Below are 26,337 nucleotides of genomic sequence, written 5' to 3'. Positions count from 1 at the left end.
AAGAGATGCATGGTGGCTGGGTCTTGCATGATGGTGGCTAACAAAGAACAATTGTCCTACATGGGTTATGGTCACTAAGCAGCGTAGAATAGTTGGCATGGAAATGGAGCAAGATAAGCTGTGGACTGTGGAGGATTGGTTGTTGATCAATGATCATGAACAAGCAAATAATGGCAAGTCATGGGTTATCAATCCTTGCAAACCAATCATTTACATGAAAATACTTTTGTCAAATATCTTATCAGAGTGCTTTGATAACTTAAAATAATTTTCTTTCAAAATTCTAAAACTTCTTTCTCACCATTTGTTCTCTAAGCTGTATTTTTTATGTCTTATTTCAAAATTCCTATAATTTATGTATATAACAAAAAAATAGTTTTAAAATATTATGAAATCTTAACTAAATAATTATTACATCAAATAAAAAAATTCAATTGATTTATTTTTAAAGAAAATTTAAATAATATATTTATTATGCTTAACCTTTTCTACTTATCATTCATTAATTATTTCATACTTCACTTTCACTCTAAGCATCTCTCCTTATTGCTTTTATATTTTAAATTTTTTTTAAGATTTTCTATTTAAACACAACATTAACCGTTTGAATCTTCTTTTCTGTTTTATTGATTAGTAATCTAGAATGCTATTGATGTTCAATGATTAAGAAAATCTATAAAATACCAGATATTTTATATCTTTCTCTCTCTTTGTTGATACTCAAGAATAATGCTCTATTACCCAATGTATTATTGACTTCTTGGATTGTTTCATTTGAAATCTTTAAAACTCTATTTTATCAACTGTGAAGTATATGAATTATGAGTTTTATAAAGGATTTTTTTTTCCATTTGTACAAATGAATTTTCAAACAATAAATGAAATAATTTTTATATTCTTCAAACATCTCCTATGGCAATTTTTTAATCCATTTTTAAAATATATTAAGTTAAATTCAAAATTCAAAATTATTAAAATTAACATCAAGTCAAATTAAATTTGTAAAATTGATCATATTCTAAATACATTAAAGAGGAAGGAAACAGGTTAGGCAACAATTATATATATATATATATATATATAAGATAAAAAAACTTATATGATGATAATAAAATATAAATACAAGACATGTTACTATTATCAAAGTTGGATAGAGTAAGCAGAAGTTGAAAGATTAAAATAAAATAATAAAAGTTAAAGAATCAAATTTAATTATGATTTGTTTAGTTTAAATAATATATTTTTTTGTTTTAGTTTTAGTTTCTAATTTTAACTTAAAAATAATATCATCATTTTTTAAAATAGTGCTAAAATGTGAAAATACTTTTTTTACTCTTATTATTTTATATAATTTTTTAAAAATAAAACTATATAATATTTTGTAATTAAAATTAAAAAAAAATCTCGAAGAAACAGACCCTTTTTCGTTTTTTCAATTTAGGTATGAAGCTATGACACCTGCCAGAAAAGGAATCTGGTAAGAAGGCATGTTGTAGCCAAATAATAAGATAAGTAGTTTCAAACTAATATAAAATTCTCTCAATATGATATTGTTTTCAAAGCAATCTTCTTGTAAAAAAGTTTCTCATAAACTATACAGGAATTGTGTCCTTTAACATTGATGACAGTTGACTCCAAATCTACAATATGTCCAATCTACTTGTAAAGTGACATAAATAATTGAAAATTTTGTGAAGTTTATATCCTAATGATGATGTACAATTAAGTTAAAACTTATATAGTAAACATTCTAAAAATAAAAGTTAATAACTTAACAATAAAGCGACTGGTAATTTTATATAAATATAATCCAAAAAACCACTTAAATTTTGTTTGGTAAGAAAACTGTTTAATTTTTAATAAAACTTTTCTTAGTACATTTTTTTAAAATATAAAACTTACTAAAAGTGCTTTGTGTGATTGTGAAGATCAATTCCACATGCAATACTAATAGATATTACTCTCATTTTTTTTTCACATTTATAAGAAAATGTGTCCACAATTATCTATCATTTTTTAAAGATTAAGACAATATTAGTTATATATATATATATATATATATATATATATATAAAACAAGAACTTAGTAAATTTTTATTTAAAATATTATAAAATTTAATACATGAATATTATATAAATGCTATACATTTTAATAAAAAAATTATTTATTAATTTGTATATTTAAAATCAAATTTTAAAGATTGATGTTAAAAAAAATATTTATAAAAAGGATTATTAGTTTCATTTTCAGTACTTATATCCGCAGTGGTTAAACCAACCAATGAAAAATCATTTACATTACTATTATAGTTCTTTCATTTCTTTTTATCTACTACTTTAAAGAAGAAATTTAACATTTTTAGTTTAATTAAAAATATGAACAAGTTTTAACAAAATCCTTGTCTCTGAAAAATTTTGAATAGTTTAACTACCATTAATCTTTACTGAATATTGGAAGGTGCTGCATCTATATAGTTTATCAAACCATTTTAAGATATCACTGTGATCTTTTGAAAAAGTTAACAGAATCTATTAGTGAGTAAGGATTTATTTAAAATTTTTAGAAGTATGGATGGGGACTCAGTTAAAATATTTCAAACTAAAGGGTTCATTTTAGAAAGTGAACCGTTTCCTAATATGAAAATGGCTTTGACGAATTGATTAGGAAATCACATGTTCCAAATTTGTTGGATAAATATTAAAAGCTAAAAATTTGATGAAAATCAAGATAGCATACTTTCTATATATTTTGTGTTTGCATGAATTTGTACGAACAGACGTTTTTGTTTAAAAATATATAAAAATATAATAAAACTATAGACTTAAAAATTATTGTTAATTAACCCTTATCTTAAGACGATTATGTTTATTTAAATACTCATATTATTTAATGACTTTTTTTTTTTTATAAAATATGAGATTAATTAAATTAATTATTGGTTTGAAAATTTTTATTAAGTAGATCAATTGGATTAAATTTTATACAAAAATAAAACTAATAGATATTTCATCATATTATTTTATTTCAATAAATAATATATTTTTAAAATATAAGCAAATATTAAATTTTAGTTAAAATACTAATAAATATGTAAATTAGGTGAGATTTGATATATATGATCATAAAAATAAATGATATTTTAAAAGTTTCATAAACATATTTAGTACAGTTGTTTTTCTATTATTATTAAAAGGTGTAGCGAAATCTCATATTGAAATTGAATATCCCACCCAACTTGAACATGGTTAGCTGATGGAGATTTTCGCCTAAGTTATGGAAAGGACGTGTGCTTGAAAAATGGCTTTGTACTTGTGCAATTACAAAAGTAGTTTAAAATAATTATGATGGGTTAGGGGGAAGACTAAAAGAGTGTGGCACAACTCAGCCATCAGAATGGAAAAGCAGAGATAGAGAGAAAAAGAAACAGAAAATCGACACAAAGAAATGCATATGAAAGGAAAATTTTAAAATCAGTAACAGAAGAGCGAGAAAGAAAAGAAACATGCAAAAATAAGTTTGAGGGAGCACTACCCGCAACTCATCCCCATTCGATGGAGGGATGTGCGAGAATAACTAATTGAAATCCATACACGTCGGCAAAAGAAAAGTCCATTATTACTAAACACCTTTTAGCTAATCAAAGTGGTTTGCTTTTATAAAATTGATCGATTAATCTTGTCGATCTCGTGGGACAAGAGACATATAAAAGCAAGGAATCTGCTGTATGGTAATTTGCTCACAACGTAAATTGCATTCAATATTTAAAAATTCCAAATAAATATAGAAAGAAGAAATTAACATTGTTAGTTAAAAATTGTAGAATTAATTGATACGTAAATTAGAGAGAAGCACCTTTGATAATTGATTGATAAATAAGAACGAAGTTGAGTGTTAAAATTTGCTAGAACATATTGGAAGTCTATTGTGTTAGAGAAGAAGCTTTATACTGTTGCATAATATCTTGCATTATTGTGTTAATTGAGTGCTTGGTACATATATCATAAGGAGTTACATCTTCACATATATATATTTTTATTTAGTAAAAGTATTGACATATAATGAATGATATCAAACCAAACTTTATCAAAGAATCGAAACTGTATAGATATAAAGTAACAGGTAATAGCATTATTCTTATGTTATCTAACTCCATGTATTCATCATTAAAATGGGAAAAGAAATAAACGCAAATCCGTCCTGTATTAAGAAAGTTTTGCCCATTTCAACCTAACACGTCATTATCATTGGACTTCAACTGACTAGTGGAAAATGAGCCATGCTGGAAATGAATATATTGCGTGTCTCATTTGCTTTCATAAATTCTCAAAATTTCCAACATGTTACGTGCAGGAAAACATGCACTCTTCCATGATTTTTTTTGGGTCCAACATGATGGGGGGTTTGACGCAGCAATATGGGAGCAGCACTCAGCATTGTGAGGACCAAGTTCAAGACCTAAAACAGATCGTTTCTAGCACCCAAAGGATTTGTAGACTCCACAAAATTCACAAGCCACAACAGATGCACCACTAGCAATGGAAAAGCTTAATGCAAGAAAGCTATCCACACATGTAACTCGAGCAGATTTATGTGGTGTTCTTCTAGAGATACATTAAATGTTTTAATTTCCAATACACGAAGCTTTCTTATTTTAATTTTTATTATAGATTGAAAAATGTTAGCGCGTATGTGGGTAACTTCTCAAATATCAGAGGAGGCTTTCAGTAATTTATTTATTCAACACAGAAAACTTGACAAAATATTTAAAAATAATGGAATACTAAAAATATAATTTACAAACATGGTGTTAAATGATAATCGTAACGTTACAAAACAAACATTTTTTCATGCCTCAGAGTCCGGAACTGGCCTCTACTATTGTTTCAAAGCAGCGGCAATCTTTTTCTGGAGGAGCTCCACTCCTAGACGTGGGGACAATCGCGGTAAAGCCACCTGAAAAACAGGACAAAATTCACATAACATAAAGAATTTTCCTCCAATGTTATGACTCTTTTTTTTATCACTTATTTGACGGTCGTTAACAATGCAAGAAAGGGTAAAGAAACCATAGAACCAATTACCATAGCTAAATATATACGATTTGGCATCACAGTATAGCAAACAAGACCCTGGAACAGCCAATTGGAGTAGCACACCTCACAAACAGGAAAATGTGTGGAGCGGCAAACAAAATGGCAGTACTAATTAACTAACATATAATTTATTGTCTATAAACTCAACAGGGAGAACAGACTAGAATCACACAGTTGGACCATAAAACCAGAAAAATAATAGGACTATCAAACTTCTAATGAACTGATTTTCGTTTGATGAACAGATGGCTGAGCAAATTGCCAAGTACCTTCAAAAGAAGAAATGACAAACTTATATGATACTTCTTCATCCACAGGATGGCCAACATTTAACTCGGACCCATCAGTGGCCGGGCCTGCACCAAGAATAATGGGTCCAAGTTCAGCTGAATACTTCTTAGGTTGGGCTGAATAAATGACCACCAGACCGTAGGTCCCCCTTTGATAAGAAAATCCACAAAATGATTTGTGTACGATGGATCTCTCAGACAAGAAATCTTTCTCCACATTGGCCCATATAACCAAACGCAAACGGACACAATACAACCTTACAACTGATATTATGGACCAAAAAAGACTTTACAACTGAAACTTAATCCTTATATCATGAAAATACGGATGCCATTAATCAAATGTGGCTGATTAGATTTGCATAAATGTGGTTGATCGTGCTGTGCATACTTGTATCATTATTTTATACTTCAATCATCAGTTTAATAGTCCCATAAACTCCTCATCGGTGCATATTGGAATTCTTAAGCCCTAAATCTTTCTCTACGAATTCAAAAAGCCCTAAAATCCATGGTTTGCAGAGCCTGAGCTGTTAAATTAATCACCTGAACCAAAGCCTTAAAACCTTAGCTTTGGACATGAATAAGCTGTAACCAATTCATTCAACTATAGCCCCTTGTGACTTTCAAACTCGGAAAATGATCGACCTGTTTGCATAAACAGCTTAATTAAGTATTATCTTCTGCCTGTAAGTGTTTAAAATCAAAAAATTATTTGTGTTTGGATATGTACTTTGAAAAGTACTTATAAAAACTAAAATAATAATAAAATAAAATTAAAAAGAATTAAAATTAACATAGCTCATAAAAAAGTTTAAAAAAATAATAATAACAAAATTTAAAAATAACTTAAAAATTAAAATTAATACTAAAACATAGATTGAATGAGTTGGTGAATACATTCATCATGGTTTTCTTAAGAGTTTGCACTAAAAAAAATAACATTAACAAAATATTATTTCTAAACATGGAACCAAAAACAGTAAAGGAAGACACATGGAATCAAACAAAAAATAGAAAGCACTAACAAGCAACCAGAAAGAGAAAGCAAAAAAAAGTGAAAAATAAATTATTGTAATATAACAAGCCCAATGATTATGATCTCCAACAAGTGATGAAATGAGAAGACAAAAACAATGAGAAAAGTGTGTACAAAGGGTTTCAATGAAAAAAGAGGAACAAGAAAAAGGAAACAAATGAGGAAGAGAAATAGGTTTCAAAAGATAAGATTTCGATAAAACAAGTGATTTTTTCTTTTGTTGTTAGGTGAGATTCAAAGAGTGATCTTTTACAGCTTCTGCATAAGCTGTTTTGTATAAGCTTATTTGAGAGGCTTAAGAAAATAAAGCTAAAAGTAACTTAAGAAAAAATTATAAGCTACTTTCATAAGTTAATCCAAACACAAGTATAAGAACTGATGTCATAAGATAAGCTTAAATAAGTTGTTTATGAGCTCTTCCAAATGTCCCTAATATCCTTTTTGTGGATGATGCAAAACAAATGACATAATTGCCTAGGTTTCAGTCTATCTAATGCCCTTTGAGTCCACAAAGGATTTCAAAAAGAATTTTGGCATGCAACAAAATAAAAGATAATTTCTAAATTCCTCAATTTCAAAACTGAATGTGAATAAAAAAAGTTATGGTGCTTATCTACAAGGATCCTAAGCTACCCATGCTTGCACTATTCCAATGCTGAAGGCTCAACGTCGTACTGTTACTGTGTTACTCTATGAATAATAACCAGCTACACCTACCAACTTACAAACAACCAACTGCGGAATTTTTTTTTCATGCAAAAAATGAAGATTAAGAACATTGCCATTGGAATATATTTTGTGTGTGTTTGGATTCACATTTAAATGAACATGGATCCACATTTACTTTAACGCTACTATTTATACTTTCTGCGTTAGATCCACATTAACAAGTTTACGTGTTTCCAAACACAAAAAAAATACCTAATACTACCTCAATTGTATTTTAGAATAATTTAAAGTACATTAGATTAGCTTTTACAATTAGCTTCCCTACTTCCTTTTATTTCATTATAGGTGTCCTTATTTAAATAGGATTATGATCTAGTATTAGTATAAATACGAGTCAGTGTTTTAGGTTTTGCATCTTATAGTAAACACGGCATGTCAATATCTATTTCAGAGTATTCAGTCTCCATTATCTCCTTTTCCTTCCATTATAACTAAAATCTTATAACTTCAACATGACATCAGAGCAATATCATCCTTTGTACCTTGCTTGTTACTACTACGGTGCCATGTTTCCTAAAATTTGGAACTATTTTTTATTGTCTCACCATTCGAGCTGCCACCATTAAGGTTGGATAATTGATCTCCATACCCTCAACCATTAAGCGAAGATAATCTGTCTCAAAAGCCTTGGATTGTCATCCCCTTTTTTGCCTGATGTCATCTCTAATCATCTTACTTGTCTTCTCCTTCCAGGCCTAATCTTGTCACCATTTGTTCACTTTCTCAAGGCTAGTTGGCTCTTGTAGGCTGTGTTTTGTCTTATATTTCTTCACAACCCAACATGTTCTCTTTATTTGTTAGCTTGATATATTAAAGTGATTTCTCAGCCTTATTTGTGGCAGTTATCGTAGCCTTGTCATTATTATGCTAGCTTAGCATTGAGGGGAAGAAAGGTGGAAGGTGTTTGGCCTCGACTTTTGTCCCAAATGCAGTCTGGCTTTCCAGTCTCACATCTAAAACACTCCAGCCCTACCAGTTTCTGTTCTAGACACTCTATGGTTCTGCCAATCACAGTCTCACATGCTTTCACCCCGTCACTCTTTAGTCCAAGATGCTTGAGTCATGTTTCCATCCCAAACCATTTGGTGTTTGTCATGATGTGCACTTTCCACCAACGTTCATTCTAATGATTTCTTTTCACCAATAATTCATCCAGTGATGAATTGGTTGTGATTTATGCCAGCTTCCCGTTGTGAATCATAACAATGATGATTCTTCCTAGCAAGTAAATCACAAAAATGTGATCCACACCAACCTCAGTTTCAATTTCAATGTTCAAGCGTCCAAAGTATTCTTGTGATTTAAAGCTTCCAAATGTTGTTTTTGATGAATTTGGAGAAGTTTTAGTCCTTCCAGAATATGATTTACTTGTGAGGAAAATTTCCAGCAAAATCTCCTTTTTCTTGGGCTTGCAATATTCCAACTAGTTTTTCAGGATAAAGATAAATTCCAGTCATTTTAATGAATTGTCTTTCTAACAACTCTCATTATATTTTACTTTTTAAAAGAGTTTATTCGTAACGAGCTTAAAGTTTAGCAAGCTTCAGCTTGAGGGAATGTTAAAACATATGAAAAAATATCCAATAATATCTTGACTATATCGTTACAGTAACTTAGTCTTAGAGTATGAGTATCTTATATTATCTTTTAGGATGAGTTTTCCTATTTCCTTATATTCCAAGATTCACGCCCTTATTTAATTAGGATTGCAATCTAATATTGGTATACATAAGTGTTAATGCATTATGTTTTGCATTACATGTCAACACAATAAGGACATCAAGCCAATATCTATTTAGGAGCATTCATTCTATTTATCTCCTTTTGCTCGCTCTATACCTGAAACTCTATAATTTCAAAACTCCAAATTGAAGATAAATTATTTTGAAGACGTCCTTCCTGACTTTCTTAATCAACCTTTTCCATTAACTATCAGACTAGTATTGTGCATCAAAAGATGTGTAAAAAATGAGCATCCATGTGAATTGTGCATTGCATTCCACCATTCTTAGATAAGTTCGTACTGCAGGACTAAACAAACCTCGGTGCCATCGGCGAGCACTTTAGCCAACACAGGAATTTCGTATTGGTAAGCTCTTTCCCACTCGGGATTGGTCGTTATATCCCTTATCTGACAGAACCGAACAACATGAAATAAAAAAACCTCGTATTAATAGTCATGCATAAACAAGTACAATTTACGGGGGGGAGAGAGAGATACCTGAAAATGGATATCGTGAAGGGAATCAGGACCGGACAGGGAGAATGCAGCGTGAAGCTTGTCTTTGAGACCATCGCACAAACAGCAACCTGGTTTTGAGTAGAGGACAAGCTTTCTAGAAGGTGCAGATGAAGCAGAGAGAGGTCTGAATTTGAAATTGAAACCCCTTTGTCCCGATAACAACAGAAGCGGTGAGGGCCTTGCCACTGCAAACGCTGCCATGCTTCTCAACTCACAAATTTGCTACCTCTCACTCCTTAAACCCAACTTGTTCAATGGGCTGGGCCCTCCATGGGTTATATTACTCATCTTTCAAGCCCGGTTCATTTTCTTTTCGGGTTCTCACTCAAGTATTCCCCTTAATTTTCGTTTTTGCTGGGTACTCTCCTGCCCTCAAAGTCGCTTGGTTATTCATACCATGTACTCTTAACTTGGCCTGTAATAATTATTATACTTCTTGCGTTTAAGTTCAATTTGTTAGTTTTCAATTTATAATTTTCAATATAAAAAATCTATTCGCATATTTTCATGTAAAAACATTCCAATCAAATTATAAAAAAAATTAGTTCAATGCATAAAAAACAAAATTAACAAATATTACTTTATTTTAATGTATGATATATTTTAAAGTATAAATAAATATTAAATTTTACTCATAAATATTTAAATTATGTAAAATTTAATATACATAATCATAAAAATAGCATAAAATAATCATAAATGATTAGATTAATAATTTTATATCTAATACAAAAATATAAAATAATATAAATGTTCATATATATATATATATATATATATATATATATATATATATAATCTTCTTACAATGGTATAATTATAAAAACTTTTACATTTCAACCTGAAATTTTCATTTAACTTAAATTTAAATGAGTTATAATTTATTATTTTACTGACCGTTAGATTTAAGTTAAATAAAAAACTCAGTTAAGTGTAAGAGTTTTTAGATATACATTAGTGTAAGAAATTTTTTTTCATATATATATATATATATGAGATAATTTTTTTTTTCAGTTTAAGCATGGTTTATTTTGATTTGGTTATTGAAGATTGGGAATGTGAAAATTTGAATCCCTGGTCATAATGCCTATGTTCTATTGACTTTGACTGTTGAGCTATCACTGCAAGAACTAAACATGATTTTAAAGTGTCATTGGTATGCCTTGTTGTTTGGATCAATTTGGTCGATCCAACCCTGGGATTTTGAAAACATAACTCTAACGTAACCTTAAATTTTGAAAAGAAAAAAAAAAAACCTTAATTCAATGTCAAAATAATTTTCTTAGTTGAATCGGATCGAGCTAATATAAAATGGGATTGGATTTGTTTAATATTAATGCCTCATGGTTAACAATAAATTACTTTTTTTATTGTTAGTATAAAAAAAAGTAAAAACTAAAAAAATTAAGATAGATATATAACTGCACAAAAAATAATAGATTAAAAATTGACTCTATACGAATAAACATTGAAGTAACGTCTATTTAAAGAAAAAAAAAATTAAATATTCCAATCCAATGCACTTTTTGCAAAAAGTGAACTTAAAAATTACTTTGTACTAATTATTTGCTATTTTCTTTGTTTTGGAGTTTTTCATGGAAGTTAATTGAATATTCCAATACACTTTTTGCTCGTTGCAGTTGATCCTGAACGAAGTTCTGTTCTTGGCTCTGCAAGTCAGACAATTTTTGGCAGATCCATAGTGCCAGATGCAACTGTTCATGCTGTTGTTGAGGAGCATGTAAGTGTAGAACTTCCCATATCACTTATGCAGAATCATCTTTCTTATTATGGGAGTAGGAATAGAATAGGTTTGCATAGAACAATCTTTTCTCTTACTGTTTTTGGCTGCTCCTGGGCTGCTATTGCTGTTCTTTCCATCCATATGTTTCCAATCATGATGTAATGGAATTAGAATTGTGACTAAATGACACACTTTCTTCATGGTGGCAAAATTAGGCGAAGTATATATTGCATATAATTTATGTATTTGCATCCAATTTTCCTCGATAATACGGTCATATATAATATGTAAAGTAATGAGAACCAAAAACTGTTGATTGCATTTTGTAGTATTGTTTTGTATGTCAAAGGATTTCTTCGTTGAAATATAGAGATGAATTTGAATAAAAGGCACATGTTAAGGTGTTCACTTCAGCATCTTTTTCCTTTCCTGCCAAAATATAGATAAAAATGTTATTGCCAAATTAGCAAAGTTCAAAAAAGGAGTGGTGGCTCAAAACATGGCAAAAGACAGTAGAACAACCCAAATTTAGATAAACTTTAACTAACCTTGTAAGCCCCAAAATCCCAACACATCTTGCACAATCTTGTTTGCTGTTTTGTAACCTGTAATGCCATGACCAATTGAAGAATTAAATTTCTGGAGATATAATGAAAATAAAAGATTCGTGATTTATCATGGTAGAACAATACAAGGGGAAAGCAAGTTATGTATGGTATATGGAAGACATGAATAGGTAGAGACAATAAGACTTAAGCAAAAACGAAGGATAATTGACTTGGCAGCTGTAAATGTATAGGTCATAGTCCATTATTTTCCTATTCACTTATTTCTTTCTAGGTTGAAATGTAATTATAGAGTAGATAAAACTCTTGAATCTCATTTAACCTTAATAATAACTAAACATTGGAACATAAAGTTCCTTAATTACTTTAAAAGATCTTAAAGATATTTATCATGGTAATTCGTTTCAGGATCCCCTTACAGAGAAGTTGAGAGGTTGGGTTGCTTTGTGTCATTGATGCTTTTTTTCTTCTGTGTTTGTCCTCCTTTTCATTTAATGTTTTGTAAGGAGGATCTCTTATCCTCCTAGATCTTTGGAATCTGATTCTCTTTGTCGTAATGGTTTTCTTCTTTTATCCAAAATGAAGAAAAAAGAACGAAAGTTCATTTTAACCTTGGGGGCCTGACCTTTATAAATAAAGTTCATTTTAACCAGGCAACTGACAACTGAACTCTGAAACACAATTGTTAGTTGAAAAAATCTAATGTCATCTTATTCTTGTGACTTGGTTTTTAAAATGGTAGAGTAATGCTGCTCATAATGCATTCCAATGTCATCGTCTATGTGCATGTCTCCTGCTTCCTGCAGCCCTCCCCTCCCCAGTGACTGTTCCTGTGTTATCTGCATCCGAGCATTGTAGTTGTCCTGTTTCTAAGTGCTTTTGATTTCTGTGTATGCAATGATGAAAAATTTGCGTTTTTTCTTTATCACCTTATATTTGTTTTTCCTTCTATACACTTGATGCATGCTCATTTTTCCTTTTATATCAGGCACTAGATGCTAAGGTTATTATTTTAAGAAAAAGAGAAGGAAGAATTATAGAAGAACCAAAGGGCATGCCAGGTATGTTGGAAATAAATTATTTAATTAGATGTAGTTTCATAACAAATTTTTTATACTAATTCTGTTTTATGCATGGTTACCATCTACAGGAGTTGACCAAGTTAAGGATTACTGACATTCAAGGAATTGTGAAGCCTCAAAATGTATTGCTTGAAAAGCCTTCTTTAAAAACTGCTAAGAAAGAACAGAAAAGGGCTGCAGTTACAGCTTAAAAAGGGTATTCCTACCTCCTTGGCCATTAAGAGTAATTGCTCTGTATATTTCAAGTTGTTGCAGTGGGGATGGCTTGTAGTGAGGATGATGATATTCTGATAAGCTCCATTTTACATCTGCAAATGCATGTGAGGTGGAAATAGTCAACCATCCGCTTGGTAGTGAGGTTACGTAGGATTGACTACACATTTTTTCTTTTCTCGTTGTAATACAATGTTTAGCGGTTCGATGCTTGAACGTAAAATCCATAGATTCTTAAACTGGTTTCAAGGCCTCAAGACATTTAATAATGAGATGACTCTTGCATTCTATTGTTAGTTAAAAATGTGATACTATTTAATGCATTTTACTGATTTCTGACAGAAATAAAGCAGCCAAATTTCGTCTTTCACATCCCCTGCTATGGAAAACGAAAGTCCAGGAGGAAAAGGACCCCGATGTGATTTGTACCTGGCAAACTGGGGGTGTAAGATTCGACTCAAGTCGACAAATAAAAATTCAAGCTAGACTTGCAAACAATTTATAGTGTTGAAATCTTTTTCATTTGCTTTTGCTTAAAGGATTGAAAAACATTTCTCTTGGGCCCAAAAAGCTTAAGTATTGTAGCATATTGGGAGATTTGCTTGATCCTTCAATAAAATCCTAACCATGCCACTTTTTCCCATCTCAGTAAGGGACCTTTAGTTCCTTTGTAACGAACACGTTTCTATTATACATACGACTTGAAAATCCCTTCAGAGTTAGATCAGAGATTCCTCTCAGCATTTGAATCAAAGCCAGAATATTGATATGTATTGATTTGGTTGACATAAGGTAGTTACCCTTTTGTTTAGAAGTGTTAATCTTCTGACTGCACAGGTTGAATCTCCAGTTTTGTCATATTGCATGTATGCATACAAGAGAAATTTCCGATTCAGTAATTATCCTTTAACAAAGTTTTTAATTAGTTTAGATAAATTTCTTAATAAACATTTGCAAGAAAATAAAATCAAAAAGTTAAAATATATTAAACTTCTCTTTCAAGTTAAATTTATGCACTTCAATTTTATTTAGCGTTTTTACTTTTAAGAAATTAGCAGTGAAGTTTTACAACAAAGAAGTTTCCATTACTTCAATCTTTCACCTCTCATCTTTTGAATTGTGAATGCTTTTTCCAAGAGACATGACAAAGAAATTCATACACAATTACACTTAGTAGACGGTCAACAATCAAAACCAATTACTATCATTCGTTTAGCTTCAAGAAAGTACCAAACTCTCCAATTTCTGCATATATGTAAGAAACGCCCACCAAATCCCATGCAGCGATAACCCACTAACCCCAATGATACATGAAAGGATCCACAAGAAGAAAACCTGTACAATGTTACACTCATCCTTGATTCTCCAAAACTTGAGAAAACAATTTTGTGCGGGCAAGTGTCATGAGAAAGCAATATCTATATGAGCTTCTTCTTCCGAAAGAAGCGCTTCAGATGTAACAGCTGCAATATAGAAACCAAAATGCAAAGGCCAAGAGAAAAGATACTAAACCAAGCGACTCGAGCATTTGTTGCTTCACTAACTTCCCTCATCTCAGCTTCCCTGTAGTAATGTTCAAGAAAAGGAAGTTTTGGAATGCATTAATTAACATATTGAATGGTTTGTAATAGTATTAGGAAACCTACCGTAAAAAGTTTTTAATAGGAAAGGAAGTATTTATTATATTAGAGACAGATAAGTGTAACTAATACTTCATTTTTTAATAAAAATTTATTATTATTAGCTGCTTTAACTCAATCCTAAAGATTGAATACAACAAAAACTACAATACCATAGGAGTTATGTTTCTCATCCCACTTATGACAATTATCGTCACACTCAAATAGTGAAGTGGTTAGAAGAACCTAACTTAATAAAGGCCTCAACAGAAAGATGGCACCCTGATTAAATAAAACTAAAATCAAACATCACAATGAAAATAAGCGATTTACCTATTCTTCAAATAAATTAGATTATCCCGGATGGCTTCCACTGCTCCTTCAAGTTTCCTTAGCTCAAGTTCAACGCCCTTAAATCAATGCCCAAAAAGAATATGGCATTACTTTAGTACCCCCAAAAAAAATATCATTGTAGATATTACTAAGCAGTGATAGAGAATGGATGAATTTTTTAATTTCTTTATTACCTCTATCTTTTCTTTTCTTGCAACGGAGTCCCAATCTTTGGCAGAGATTCCAGTTTTCCATTCAAGGCTGATTGTGGTGTCCCCTGCACCTTCTTGATGTTTACTATCCACCCAAAAGCATGCCACATAGTTCCCACTCTCGGTAGTTGTAAATGCAAACTGACCATGGGTAACATTTTCATTGTGGTGAAGAGTATTTCCATAAGGAGATGTCACCTGGGAAAATAAAAGAGAAATTATATAAAAGAAGTTGGTCAACATGAATTCTTCTAGTATTATACTTGTACATTGATTTGTATCCTTACATTTTCACATCATCCGAGATCAAGAACAAAAGAAGAAATCTAGTCCTAAATCTGTTAATCATCAACATCAGGGCATGTGAATAGCAACAAGTCAAATATAAAATCTGATGATGAGGCAATGTAAAATTAACAGATAACCTCCCATTCTTCCCTTATATTGACACCAATTTTGTTTTCCCAACTAAGAGTTCATTATCATAAATATTGTTGTTGTTCTTTTTCAATCAGAATTGGTGTTGACCTGTGCTGCCATTTAATGTAAATTTTTCTTATACAGATTATCAAAGTGAAATTCTAATTTATGCTGTTGCATTTAAGTTTCTATCCTTATCAAATTAGCAAATCACGCAGAGAAAGTTTAAACATGCTACAACAAGTTTGAATTTGCCTACTATATAAGTGCATACTTTGGCATAAAACTAGTAAAGAACAAGAGATAAGTAAATCGAAATCATTAAGTTGAATTGAGGGAAAAAGACAAGGATGAAAAGTGGAACATATATGTATACCTTGGCAGAAATAGTTTGAAGGTGGTGACCCTTGACATCATCGGCTACAACATAGTAATCGGCTAAAACGACAACGTGTGACTGGATTTCCTCGGACATGCACTTGGTTCCCTTACTGGGGATGGTTAACCATACGGCTTCAGTGCGAAGGAGCATAAAAGTAGTGAAGCATAGCAACAAGAGCAGAGGGATTGGGGTTCCAGAGCTTAAGTTCATGTCCTTCGCCATTACCCAAGGTTGACCTTCCAATCCAAATCATATACTCTATAACTCACTAGACTCAGATCTAAAACTGTCAATTACCCGACAGATAAGAGAATAGATTATATATAATAAGAAGAATAAAAATCTTTGTTAACAGGTGTCTCAGTGAAAAAATTTATAATAATAAAATATTCTGAAATTTATATTAATAATTTTCTTAAGAAAAAAAAAATCTTTTAACGACAAATACTGATTTCTGATTACCTAATAACAATAATAAATATTTTTATAACGTGAACAATAATACACAAAATAAAAAAATTGTATATAATAATTTTTAAAAATTATATAATTTGATATTAGTTAATAATAGGAGTAGGTGGTGTGACGCATTTCCAGGGTACGTGGCAGGCCATTCTCCAATCACGATTATGTTTCTGTTCATACTAAAGTAGCCCTTTAACCACGCGCTTCCAACTTAAGTTTTACTGGATGATAACTATACAAAGATTTTTAAAAGGTTTTAATCATTTAAAATTTTATTATTTTTCAAAATAAGTCTTTTAAAAAATATAAAGTTAATAAAAATATGATAGATCACTTTTTTAGTAAAGAAATATAACATGTTATTCATATCTTTATCTTATTCGTATTTTTAAATATTTAAAATTTATTTTATAATATAAATTTTTATTAAAATATAAACATTATAACATTATAAATAATACATTTTTATTAACTCTTATATTATATTTTATTTAAATAATACAATCTAATTTAAATATTATATAAATAAATAATAAAACAAAGTAACATACTATTAATAAAGAGATAAAACAATAAAAATATTTTTGAAAAGGAATAATGACATATCAAACTAAAAAGGATTAAATAACAGATTATAAATTTTTAAAATATTAAAATATTATTTAAAATTTAAAAATATTATTTTAACCTAATTTGAATTTTATTTTAAATATCTATAAAGAAAAAATTTAATTATTTTTAAAAAAATAAAAAAGTAAAAATTATATTTTTATAATTATTGATAAAATAAAAAAAATGTACTCCTAAATCAAATATATATAACTTTGTATTTATTTTTTGATCAAGTTCAAGTGAACTGCACTTTATTTTTTAATATTTTTTCTGAAATTTATCTTAACCTTTTCATATTTATTATCACATCAAACACATTATTTTATCGTAATTTTTATGCATCACACATTTTATTAATATGTTACATACAGGGACAATAATAAAAGAAAATGTATTATGTATAAAAATAAAAAAAATCTTTATAAGGTAAAATAAAATCTACAATTCTATAAAGTTAAAAGAGATTACAATTATTCACAACAAATTAAAAAAGTGAATTAATTTTAAATGATATAATTATAAATTAATGCATTATAAAAATTGTTATAAAAAAAATAATGTTTGAGAAATGAGTAAAAGTATTTTGATGTTGTGTCTTTAATATTTTTTGAGAGTTTATTTAAGAGTTTTTTTTTTTTTTTTAAAAAAAGTATGCATCAATTTAAATGTTTTTATATATAAAGAGAGACACACAAGAGAAGACCCTTAAACATCCCTTCAAATCATTCACGAAACATTTGTCTATAAAAAGAAGCAGCTTCCCAATTTTATTTTATTTTTCTTGTGCCTGATGAATCAGAATTTGGTGTTGGTCCCTCCAAGATATCTAAAGTATTGCATATAATAAGAAAATAGATATGAAAAACTCAATGAGTTATCAATATCACTCTACCAAATTATTTTTCTAGGAAGTTTCACCATATATTCTTTTATTTTATGTATGGAAAAATACATTAGATTTGATTTGATTGGGATAATTATAAAAGATATATTGTGGCACCCACATGGATCTGCCTCTTCATCCTTCAACAACCTTCCAATTTTGAAATCCTTGCCTGCATTTCGCCCATCTCTCCCATTTCCAATCTCAATGCCTAAAATTGGATGAAGTTATATTAAATACCTCTAATTTTTCCTTTTATAGTACATATTCCTCACTCAATTAATAATTCAGAAAAAGTCAAAGCTACAAAGTATGAAATTCGTTAACAAGAGAAATACAATATATTATATTATTATCTAAATTAAGGAAATTTGTTAGCTAATATTATATTTTACATAAGTCAATATATGTAAATTCAGGAAATGTTAATGTAATAATTTGGTCACACTCTTAAATAATTTCATAGTATAAGTACAAGAAATTAGTATTCTAATACTAAATCAAGGGTTATTTTAGTTTATATATATATATATATATATATATATATATATATAAGCAATTCTTTTTCTTTTTTACCACTAAAGAAACACTATGTTACTTCTAACACCATTGAATTAGCAAAAATTTGTTAAACACGGTGACACAGAATCTGATCTTGCACTTTTTGGGAGCTTAGTTTTGAATCATCTTAATATTATAAAATTAATTATAATCAAAAGTAACCTGAAATAAAATGATTTGGTTCAAAAAATTTGATTCAAAAATAAATTTATGGGTAAATTTAGTATATAATTTTTGTTCCTGCTCAAGAAACACTAATCTTCAAGTCTCTGATCTGCAGTGATGATGTCTCTCTGATTGTTGCTGACGTGGGGAGGATACCTGCAAAAGGCACTCCGATGCAGAAGTCAGATTCGGTTATGAGCAATAAATGTTATTTTAGTAATGAAAAGTCAACCTTTTACATGTACTTTTACCTTCCTTATATAAACACTGTAATGGGCCAATGGGTCTGTCAAGCTAGTCTTGATTTTAGTCCTTTATTTAAAATAAATAATATCTTGATTATTAACCTAAATTAGGTTTAATTACCTCTTAATCCTGATGAAGGGTATCTGGCCAAATTAGGCCGAATAAGTACTCGGTTTCCTTTTCATACAAGTAGGAGCGAGTTGGTCCTTATCCAGTACAATTTTCATTCTAATGCAAAAGTTAATTGTATTATTTAGCTATAGTTTAGCGTGCTTAAATTTAAGAGTAAAATCATATTTAACAAGCAACAATTAAACGTAATACTTTCTTGTACAATCGTGATATAGTAATCAAATGTGATTCTGAGTATTGCTAAATATACGAAATTTGATCTATGACTAGCTCCAAAATATCCATAAATTTAATAAATTTCAACTTAAAAATAAGCGATTCATTTAATTATATGTTTGTATGAGTTAACATGCATGTGTAACTCACAGGTTAAATTAACACACAGAGTTTGTAGACCAACATGTTAACCTATAATATTTTTTTTTTCATAATTTATTTTTATTTAATTATTGTTAAGTAGGAAAAAAATAAACAACAAATTCATAAACAATTAAAAGATGTGGGCAAGTTCACCAACCAACCTGCTTAACTACAACCTTTAAAAACATTAATAAATATACATTAATTCGTATAAATATAAATCTTCATATATTAACTCGTATAATCGCAGATTTATACGTAATGTAAAAAAGAAACAAGTCCACTCTGCATCCATATAATTGCAACCTTTGCCAATACATATATTTCCGAGCAAATTATAAAGCATGTTTACTCCCTTTTAAACGGGCTTCAAATATATAGCTAACATTTTTTCTGAACAACTCTATTGGTGCTTCTAAAAGTCATCAAATAGACCTCTAATTTCCACTCTCAAGTGGTGATTCATATGCTCTTAAACATGCTTTCTATTTTAGACAGCTACTATAACTTGAAATATTCCGCGTTCCTCTACACGAGTCCTAGACTCTCCAATGCATGCAAGCATTAGTGGTCCCTTGCTATTTGTGTTAGTGCCAAGTGCATGCTATCAAATTAATGGAATTTGACCCTACAATCCTCTCTGGCAATCTGGCTAGCTAGCTCCATTATTTTTAGTTGTCACTTTCATGGGTGTCTTCGACTGTCACAGGGTACGGATAGTCTTATAGTTGTACGGGCCAATAAGGACAGACAAAAGTACAGATATAGTACATTATCTTTATGGCTCAGGCTCAAGCTCAAGCTCAACCATGCATGCATGTACATTTCCATGGTCAAGTAGTTCGACAACGTGCCACCTACACTACTGTTATTTTGGTAATTTACAGTCACTCTTTTTAAGTAATGATCAAAGATGTTTTTTAAGTATTTAATATAATTATATTTTTAGATACTCAAACTTGAAACTATTATTAAGTTAGAATAATTTTACATATGGTGGTGATTCATGTATTTAGTGATATTAAGTAAGTCTTATTTCAGTTATAAATAAATAAAATGATAGTCATTTTAGTTAATAGATATCTAAATTAAAATTTTGTGAAGTGTTAAAGTCCATTTCGTGCTAGTAATGAGCAAGACATAAGGCAAGACACATAAATTAAGGGGTAGGAAAACACAATGACATTTTTCAGTAACCTCTCTCGTGTATGTTTGATAAAATTATTTTCACATGCATTTTTGTAGGTTTATAGGAAATTTATCTAATTTTCCCCCTTTTTGATCATACATAAATGTTCTTTAGTTTTTATAACATGATATCGTGCACGTTTTCTTTTTTAAACGATGTGTAGACTTCTAATATCTTGTTGAATTAATTATATAGATTAAGATAAGTAAAAATAATATTAACAAAGAACGGTTTTTAATGTACTTTGATTAAAATTTAAGAGATGTAATTAGTAATATTTTCCCTTTTGTTTCATGTTTAATAGTAGATGAACCTTTCTTTTTTCTTTTTAATACTTTTATTTTACCTACTTATGACAACTGTTAATTTTATGCTTTTCTGCACCGTGCAATGGCCCATTGATCCTATAGTTTTTAAATACAATAAGAGTTGGAAAATTACGACTTAATTTGTTTGAGTTGTTAAAACAAATTATTTTAGTCTGACTCGATACAGTTCTAAGATCGAGTCAAGCAAATTTATTTTTCTATTTAAATTACAACATATATAAGTTTAAGACTAACTTAAATATGCAATTTTCACTTAATTGGATTGAAATAAATTTAGAAAAATATGAGTGATTCAAAAAATTTTTAAAATTATTTAAACTTAAAATATAATATTCAAACTTTATATTTTGATGAGTATAATTGAACTATCCTGGTTGGCTAGCCTATTTTTGTGAAGTATACTTGTTTAAAGCATGTGCGTCATTATAAATTATTTTCAAACTTATTTCATTTTTATCTTTATATATTAAATATAATTTTTCATTCTTAAAATATAACAATTTTAAAAATAATTTTAAATAAAATTTTTTTATGAGCTATCTGATTTATCATTATGCTATATGATTTCTTTTATATTAAGTAGTTAAGAATTGTTTAACTTAATAAAAAAAATTTAAGTACAAAATTATCACCTTTTTATTTTATTCTTATTTTAAATATTTATATAAAAAACACTAATACAATAAGTTATTTTTAGTGTAAACATATCCAACAAGCTCTTGTAAACTAGTCAAGTTGATTATCCCTTAATTCACTCAAGGGGTTTTTAATTCATTCTCTCTAATTTATCTTATTTTCTATTTTTATTCATAAAAATCAAATTAAACCTATTGAACAACGGCTAACTTTACTTTTTTCGTAAGAAATAACCCTCCACAAAATCCCGATTACAAAACTATTTGTACTCATATCTCTTTAAATTTTATTCAATGTTCTAATTACACAGGTTGAAAATTTGAAAATAAAATAATCTAAAAACATTATTGATACACATCTCTTCATACTTCTTTCTAATGAAGTGACATATTTTTTTATTTTTTCTTACTTTTAATTTTTAAACTAATGTTCAACCCTTATTAGCGAGGCTTCTTTTGAAAAACGTCAAACCATCGTGTCAAAAAATCTTACTATAAGTAGAACATTAGTTGTATGATCAGCAAGGCTTTCCTTAAAAAATTGATATGGCCTACGAGTGATTTTTCAAAGTAAATACCTTTGTTTGAATATATTAAAAAAAATTAAAGTCATGAGACAATTTTTATTATCATGAAAAGCAAAACTCAGTTCACTTAAATGATCTTTATGCTTCGAAAGAATTCTAAATGTTGACAAGAAATTTCCCTGAAATATACCAAAATGATATATTCTTTTTTCTTTTAAAAGAATTCCCAAAATGTCGTTTCAATAGTCTTTTTCATAAACTTGATACTTATTCAAACTTGCTTTTAAAAATAACTGTGATCGTATCAATAGATTGCACACAACATTAATTTAGAATTTTGGACAAATATATATTACCCCACGCTTCAATTTCATTGTTCTAGTATCGGTAAATCTAAGTTGTATCCATGGTTGTGTTGCACACATATACATGTTAGGTAATAACAAGAGAAGTAAACCAAATTCGAGAAGGTCCAGCTAATCCAACGGATAAAATCCATTGGCAAATGAAGTTTCCTTCAAACTTCCAACAATCAGAGCCTCTCTCTGAGAATATCTAATCAGAATTGAGTGTGGCAAGAACATGTGGGCATCATTAATATGAAGGCAATGGCATGTCAATGACCGTACGCTTAGCTGCCACGCACAATTATAAATCGATTGTCAAGTTATTTTCTTGGGTTCTTTGATTTAAATATTGGCCGTGTGTTCATGGAGAGATATCTTGAATTTTGATTTATTCAACTCCCAAGTATGCTACAATGGGGAAAGCAAACGGGAAAGAAGGATATGACTCGTACGGATTGACGACACTGTTCTCTTCACACATGCACATTGCAAATGTGACTGCTAATTTGTAATTAACTAATTATTAATCATTTTCACCCTCCTTGTTCACTCTCAATCCAAAATAAAGGCATGCCCGTTTCAAAGTTTATATAACTACTAGACAGTGTATTTTTAAAAGTAATAATAATATTATTTTTTATTAAAAAATATTGAGATGTAATAAAATTTATAATTTAAGTGTATTATTGTGCTTTTTTTTTAATTTTTACATTTATTTTTAAAATTTTTATGTCTACAAATTTTTCTATTTATTAAATTTTAAAAAATATTTTATATAATTTCAAGATAACAAATGAATAAATCTTTTTTTTAACGAATCTTAGTTGTCAGTATGTTAAGGACACTGACTTAAAAAATTGAAAGCAGAAAGTTTCTTATTAAAAATCATGAAAGAAAATATATTAATAATATTTTTAACAATGTTTTATTTTCAACTCTTTGATTAACACTTTTAATCAGTATCTATCTTTTTTTTATTTAATATTTTCTTCATAAAGTAAAAAAAAAAATTATTATTAAAATATACAAAAAGATATAGCATAGTTTCAAAGTTTATTACATACTCAGATGAGGAGGATAAAAGTGCACAATTTATAATTAAACTAATTTTTAGTGCGTATTTAAGGGTATATGGTAAAAATTTATTAAAAATTTTAAAATAAAAAAGGAACTACAAACTTTTTTATACATTCTTAGTTATTAATAAAAAGTCTATTAAAAATTATAAAAATTGTGTGAATCTCACACATAATTTAATAATTTATATTTTTAATTTAATAATTATATTTTATATTTTTATATTTTCTAATCAATTTCAACTAATAATTAGAAGTGTGTTAAAAAAAAGTGTACTTTTAATATTTTTTTTATAATATAATGTATTGATAATATTTAATAATACAATTTTAATTTCTTATTATATCATTAAACATACTTTTTTATTTTTGCGTAAATCCCATGTTAAAAAGGTAGCAATCAGATATTTAACTTTAGTTTTGACTTTTGAGATAGTAGTTTGAACAAATAAACCAACATAAAAAATTGAAATTCTTACTTTGGAATCCTTATACATTGGAAGGTCATTGCTAGCGGACAATAACAAAACCTTTGCTGTCAAGTTGACAAAACTCACCCGTGTATGCCTACTGCAGAAACTTGAAATTAACAAAATGTTTGTTCATATTCAAATGTTAGTGAAATCTTTACATTAACTCAGTTCATGCATAGAGATTATCTCTATGTGTCCCACATAAGAGACTAAATTTAACAATATTTAATAATAGACCAGAGGAAACCCTTTGAACCTGTGAAAATAAAATAATTAATCAACCTTGACCCAAGTTAGAAAGAGTCATTTGTTCCCAAAAAAACGCTGTCTTTTCCACGCATATCTCCTCCAGCATGTGAGCTGAGTTGGCATTTTCCCAAAGCAAAAATGAAACAGTTTGCCTTTGTGCCATACGAACAGAGATTCCATTCAAAACCTTAATAAACTAAAAAGCAAGGAAAAACACTTCTTGCATTTCGCTTTTTGATGTGTATAGATTTGATGAGACTAATTACATTGCAATCATATGATAAAATTTAAAAATAAAATAAAATGTAATGTATAGAGCTAGTACGAATGACATTACTAAAAAAAATAAATAGAACAAGTAAAAGGATAAAGGGTTGCAAAAGTCAAGTTATGCAGGCGTTACGTTAGCAAGTAAGCGTTGTTATTGTACCGTTGAGATGTGTGGAGGCTTTGATTTATTAAATATTGTTATTAAAGAGAGAAAAGGATAGCAGACATAAGCCACAGTTGCATGAGGAAAGGAGGGTCCATAACGCGGTTTTGCAGCTGAGTACAGAGAAGCAACAGCTGTGCGATTGCATATGCAAATGGGTTCACTATTAAACTGCGCGTCCAGTATTTTGTGTGTATATATTTTACCTTCCAACTTTTTGTGCATAACAGCTTTAGTCCAAATGCTTGTTACTCATCAGCACCTGCGGATCCTCGAAGCTGCCTCTACCTTAGAGAGAATCCTATGTTCTCTCTCTTTCTACTTACAATATTGTGATAATCAATATTTATTGTTGCTTTCCTGAAATAGCTACAACTTAAGATAACATATAATAACACGAAGCACATTTTTTCGTATAAAATAAGCACATTGTGTAAAAATAAGCACAAACATTTTAGAAAAAAAATTTACAAGATCTAGTGTGTGATCGATTTAACTTTTTTTATTAACTTTCTAAAATTATTTTTCAAAAAAATATTTAATTGTTTCAAAACATGCATCTATTCCATGTAAATGTTAAGGTAGACATCATCTGGAGAGAAAAATATACAGTGTTTGCAAAGATACAAATTTACCCTTACTTTGTGAGTTCAACCTAATATTTATATATTGGTTGTCATCTGGGAATTAAAGATGAAGTCTTATGCCCAAGTCAGACAATAAAAGACAGGAGGATTAATGTGCTTTATTTTCCTCTTTTTGATTGGTCCACAGGATTCGTGTTTAATGCATCCATAGATTGCCCATCCTCGCTAGAAGTCTAGAAGTGTTGTTTGAATTTTTTGTTCAGTTGTATCATTTGAGTTACAAGTATTAACTATCCTTCAAAGTTATCAACTAAAAAGTCGTATCACATTTTATTTTGTACCGCCGTAGAATAAATTCTCCTTGACCTTGAGCATCCCACAATGGCAATTGTTTGTCTTGACAACATGTTTTAAAGTTAAAACTAGATTTCTGTGCTCGACTATTCAAAACTGGCCGGAAGAACATTAGTAATTTTTACTGCACTCGGAATCAAGTTCACATAGCAAGTGATTAAATGTGCTTAAAAAGACACACATACACATAGATGCTAGATATAAGTAGCTTTATATTATGATAGAGTTAACTCTTGAATAGAGATTAATTTTATATATAATATCTAAATTTGAGATCTTAAAAAATTAAATATGTATCAATTGAACACTTTTTGTTAATTGATGCATGTTTAAATTAGTTTTAAAAAAATAATTGTTTCTTAAAACAGGTAATTAATGAACAAGTTATTTCGTTATGATACGGCATTATTTATTATTAGACTATTTTTCATCAAAACGTAATATATGGTAATTAAGTGACAAATTAAAATATTTTACTCATATGAAAGGAAGCTTCACTAAGAAAGGACATGAAAGTCATTTGAAGAACTAAGTTGTTTGTATTAAATTAAAATAAACTAAAACCATCTGGCAACAGTGTCCTATCTTGACTACCGAGGATTTGCTAGGTGCTACCTTGAGACGCAAGCCTCTATCACTCTATCTATAAATAGTGGATTTCTTCTTCCCCACTTTCACCTCCCATCTCATTCTTTTCCCCCACTTTCAGAACAGCAACAAGAAAGAAGAAAAAACAGCAAAAAAAAAAA

The 26,337-nt window shown here is 29.2% G+C and overlaps 2 protein-coding genes across 2 annotated transcripts; both read right to left on the bottom strand.

Moving 5' to 3' along the window:
* Window positions 1-4,721: 4,721 nt before the first annotated feature.
* On the bottom strand, window positions 4,722-26,208 carry LOC113870481. Its single transcript, XM_027507072.1, has 4 exons — window positions 26,204-26,208; window positions 9,374-9,596; window positions 9,194-9,283; window positions 4,722-4,954 (listed from the first exon to the last, which is right to left on the bottom strand). Exons 2-4 carry the CDS (start codon window positions 9,593-9,595, stop codon window positions 4,877-4,879), a joined length of 390 nt encoding a protein of 129 aa, XP_027362873.1. The 5' UTR covers window position 9,596; window positions 26,204-26,208; the 3' UTR covers window positions 4,722-4,876.
* On the bottom strand, window positions 14,070-16,260 carry LOC113870464 (transmembrane emp24 domain-containing protein p24delta4-like). Its single transcript, XM_027507057.1, has 4 exons — window positions 15,960-16,260; window positions 15,146-15,361; window positions 14,952-15,028; window positions 14,070-14,562 (listed from the first exon to the last, which is right to left on the bottom strand). The coding sequence occupies exons 1-4, from the start codon at window positions 16,185-16,187 to the stop codon at window positions 14,418-14,420; spliced, it is 666 nt and encodes a 221-aa protein (XP_027362858.1). The 5' UTR covers window positions 16,188-16,260; the 3' UTR covers window positions 14,070-14,417.
* Window positions 26,209-26,337: the final 129 nt, after the last annotated feature.

This window comes from Abrus precatorius, unplaced genomic scaffold (genome assembly GCF_003935025.1).
Source record: "Abrus precatorius isolate BTA unplaced genomic scaffold, Abrus_2018 Scaffold10, whole genome shotgun sequence".
NCBI classification, from domain to species: Eukaryota; Viridiplantae; Streptophyta; class Magnoliopsida; order Fabales; family Fabaceae; genus Abrus; species Abrus precatorius.
The sequence above is the reverse complement of the archived record's forward strand: the minus strand, read 5'-3'. Positions and strand labels throughout refer to the sequence as shown.

Excerpts from the sequence above, each read along its gene's own strand:
- LOC113870481 (XM_027507072.1), bottom strand. The coding sequence starts at position 9,595 with ATGGCAGCGTTTGCAGTGGCAAGGCCCTCACCGCTTCTGTTGTTATCG. Across the intron at positions 9,284-9,373 it reads TTCACGATATCCATTTTCAG|ATAAGGGATATAACGACCAA; the intron begins GTATCTCTCTCT and ends CGGTTCTGTCAG. Across the intron at positions 4,955-9,193 it reads TGCTCGCCGATGGCACCGAG|GTGGCTTTACCGCGATTGTC; the intron begins GTTTGTTTAGTC and ends CCTGTTTTTCAG.
- LOC113870464 (XM_027507057.1), bottom strand. The coding sequence starts at position 16,187 with ATGGCGAAGGACATGAACTTAAGCTCTGGAACCCCAATCCCTCTGCTC. Across the intron at positions 15,362-15,959 it reads TTCAAACTATTTCTGCCAAG|GTGACATCTCCTTATGGAAA; the intron begins GTATACATATAT and ends TTATTTTCCCAG. Across the intron at positions 14,563-14,951 it reads CTAATTTATTTGAAGAATAG|GGAAGCTGAGATGAGGGAAG; the intron begins GTAAATCGCTTA and ends ACATTACTACAG.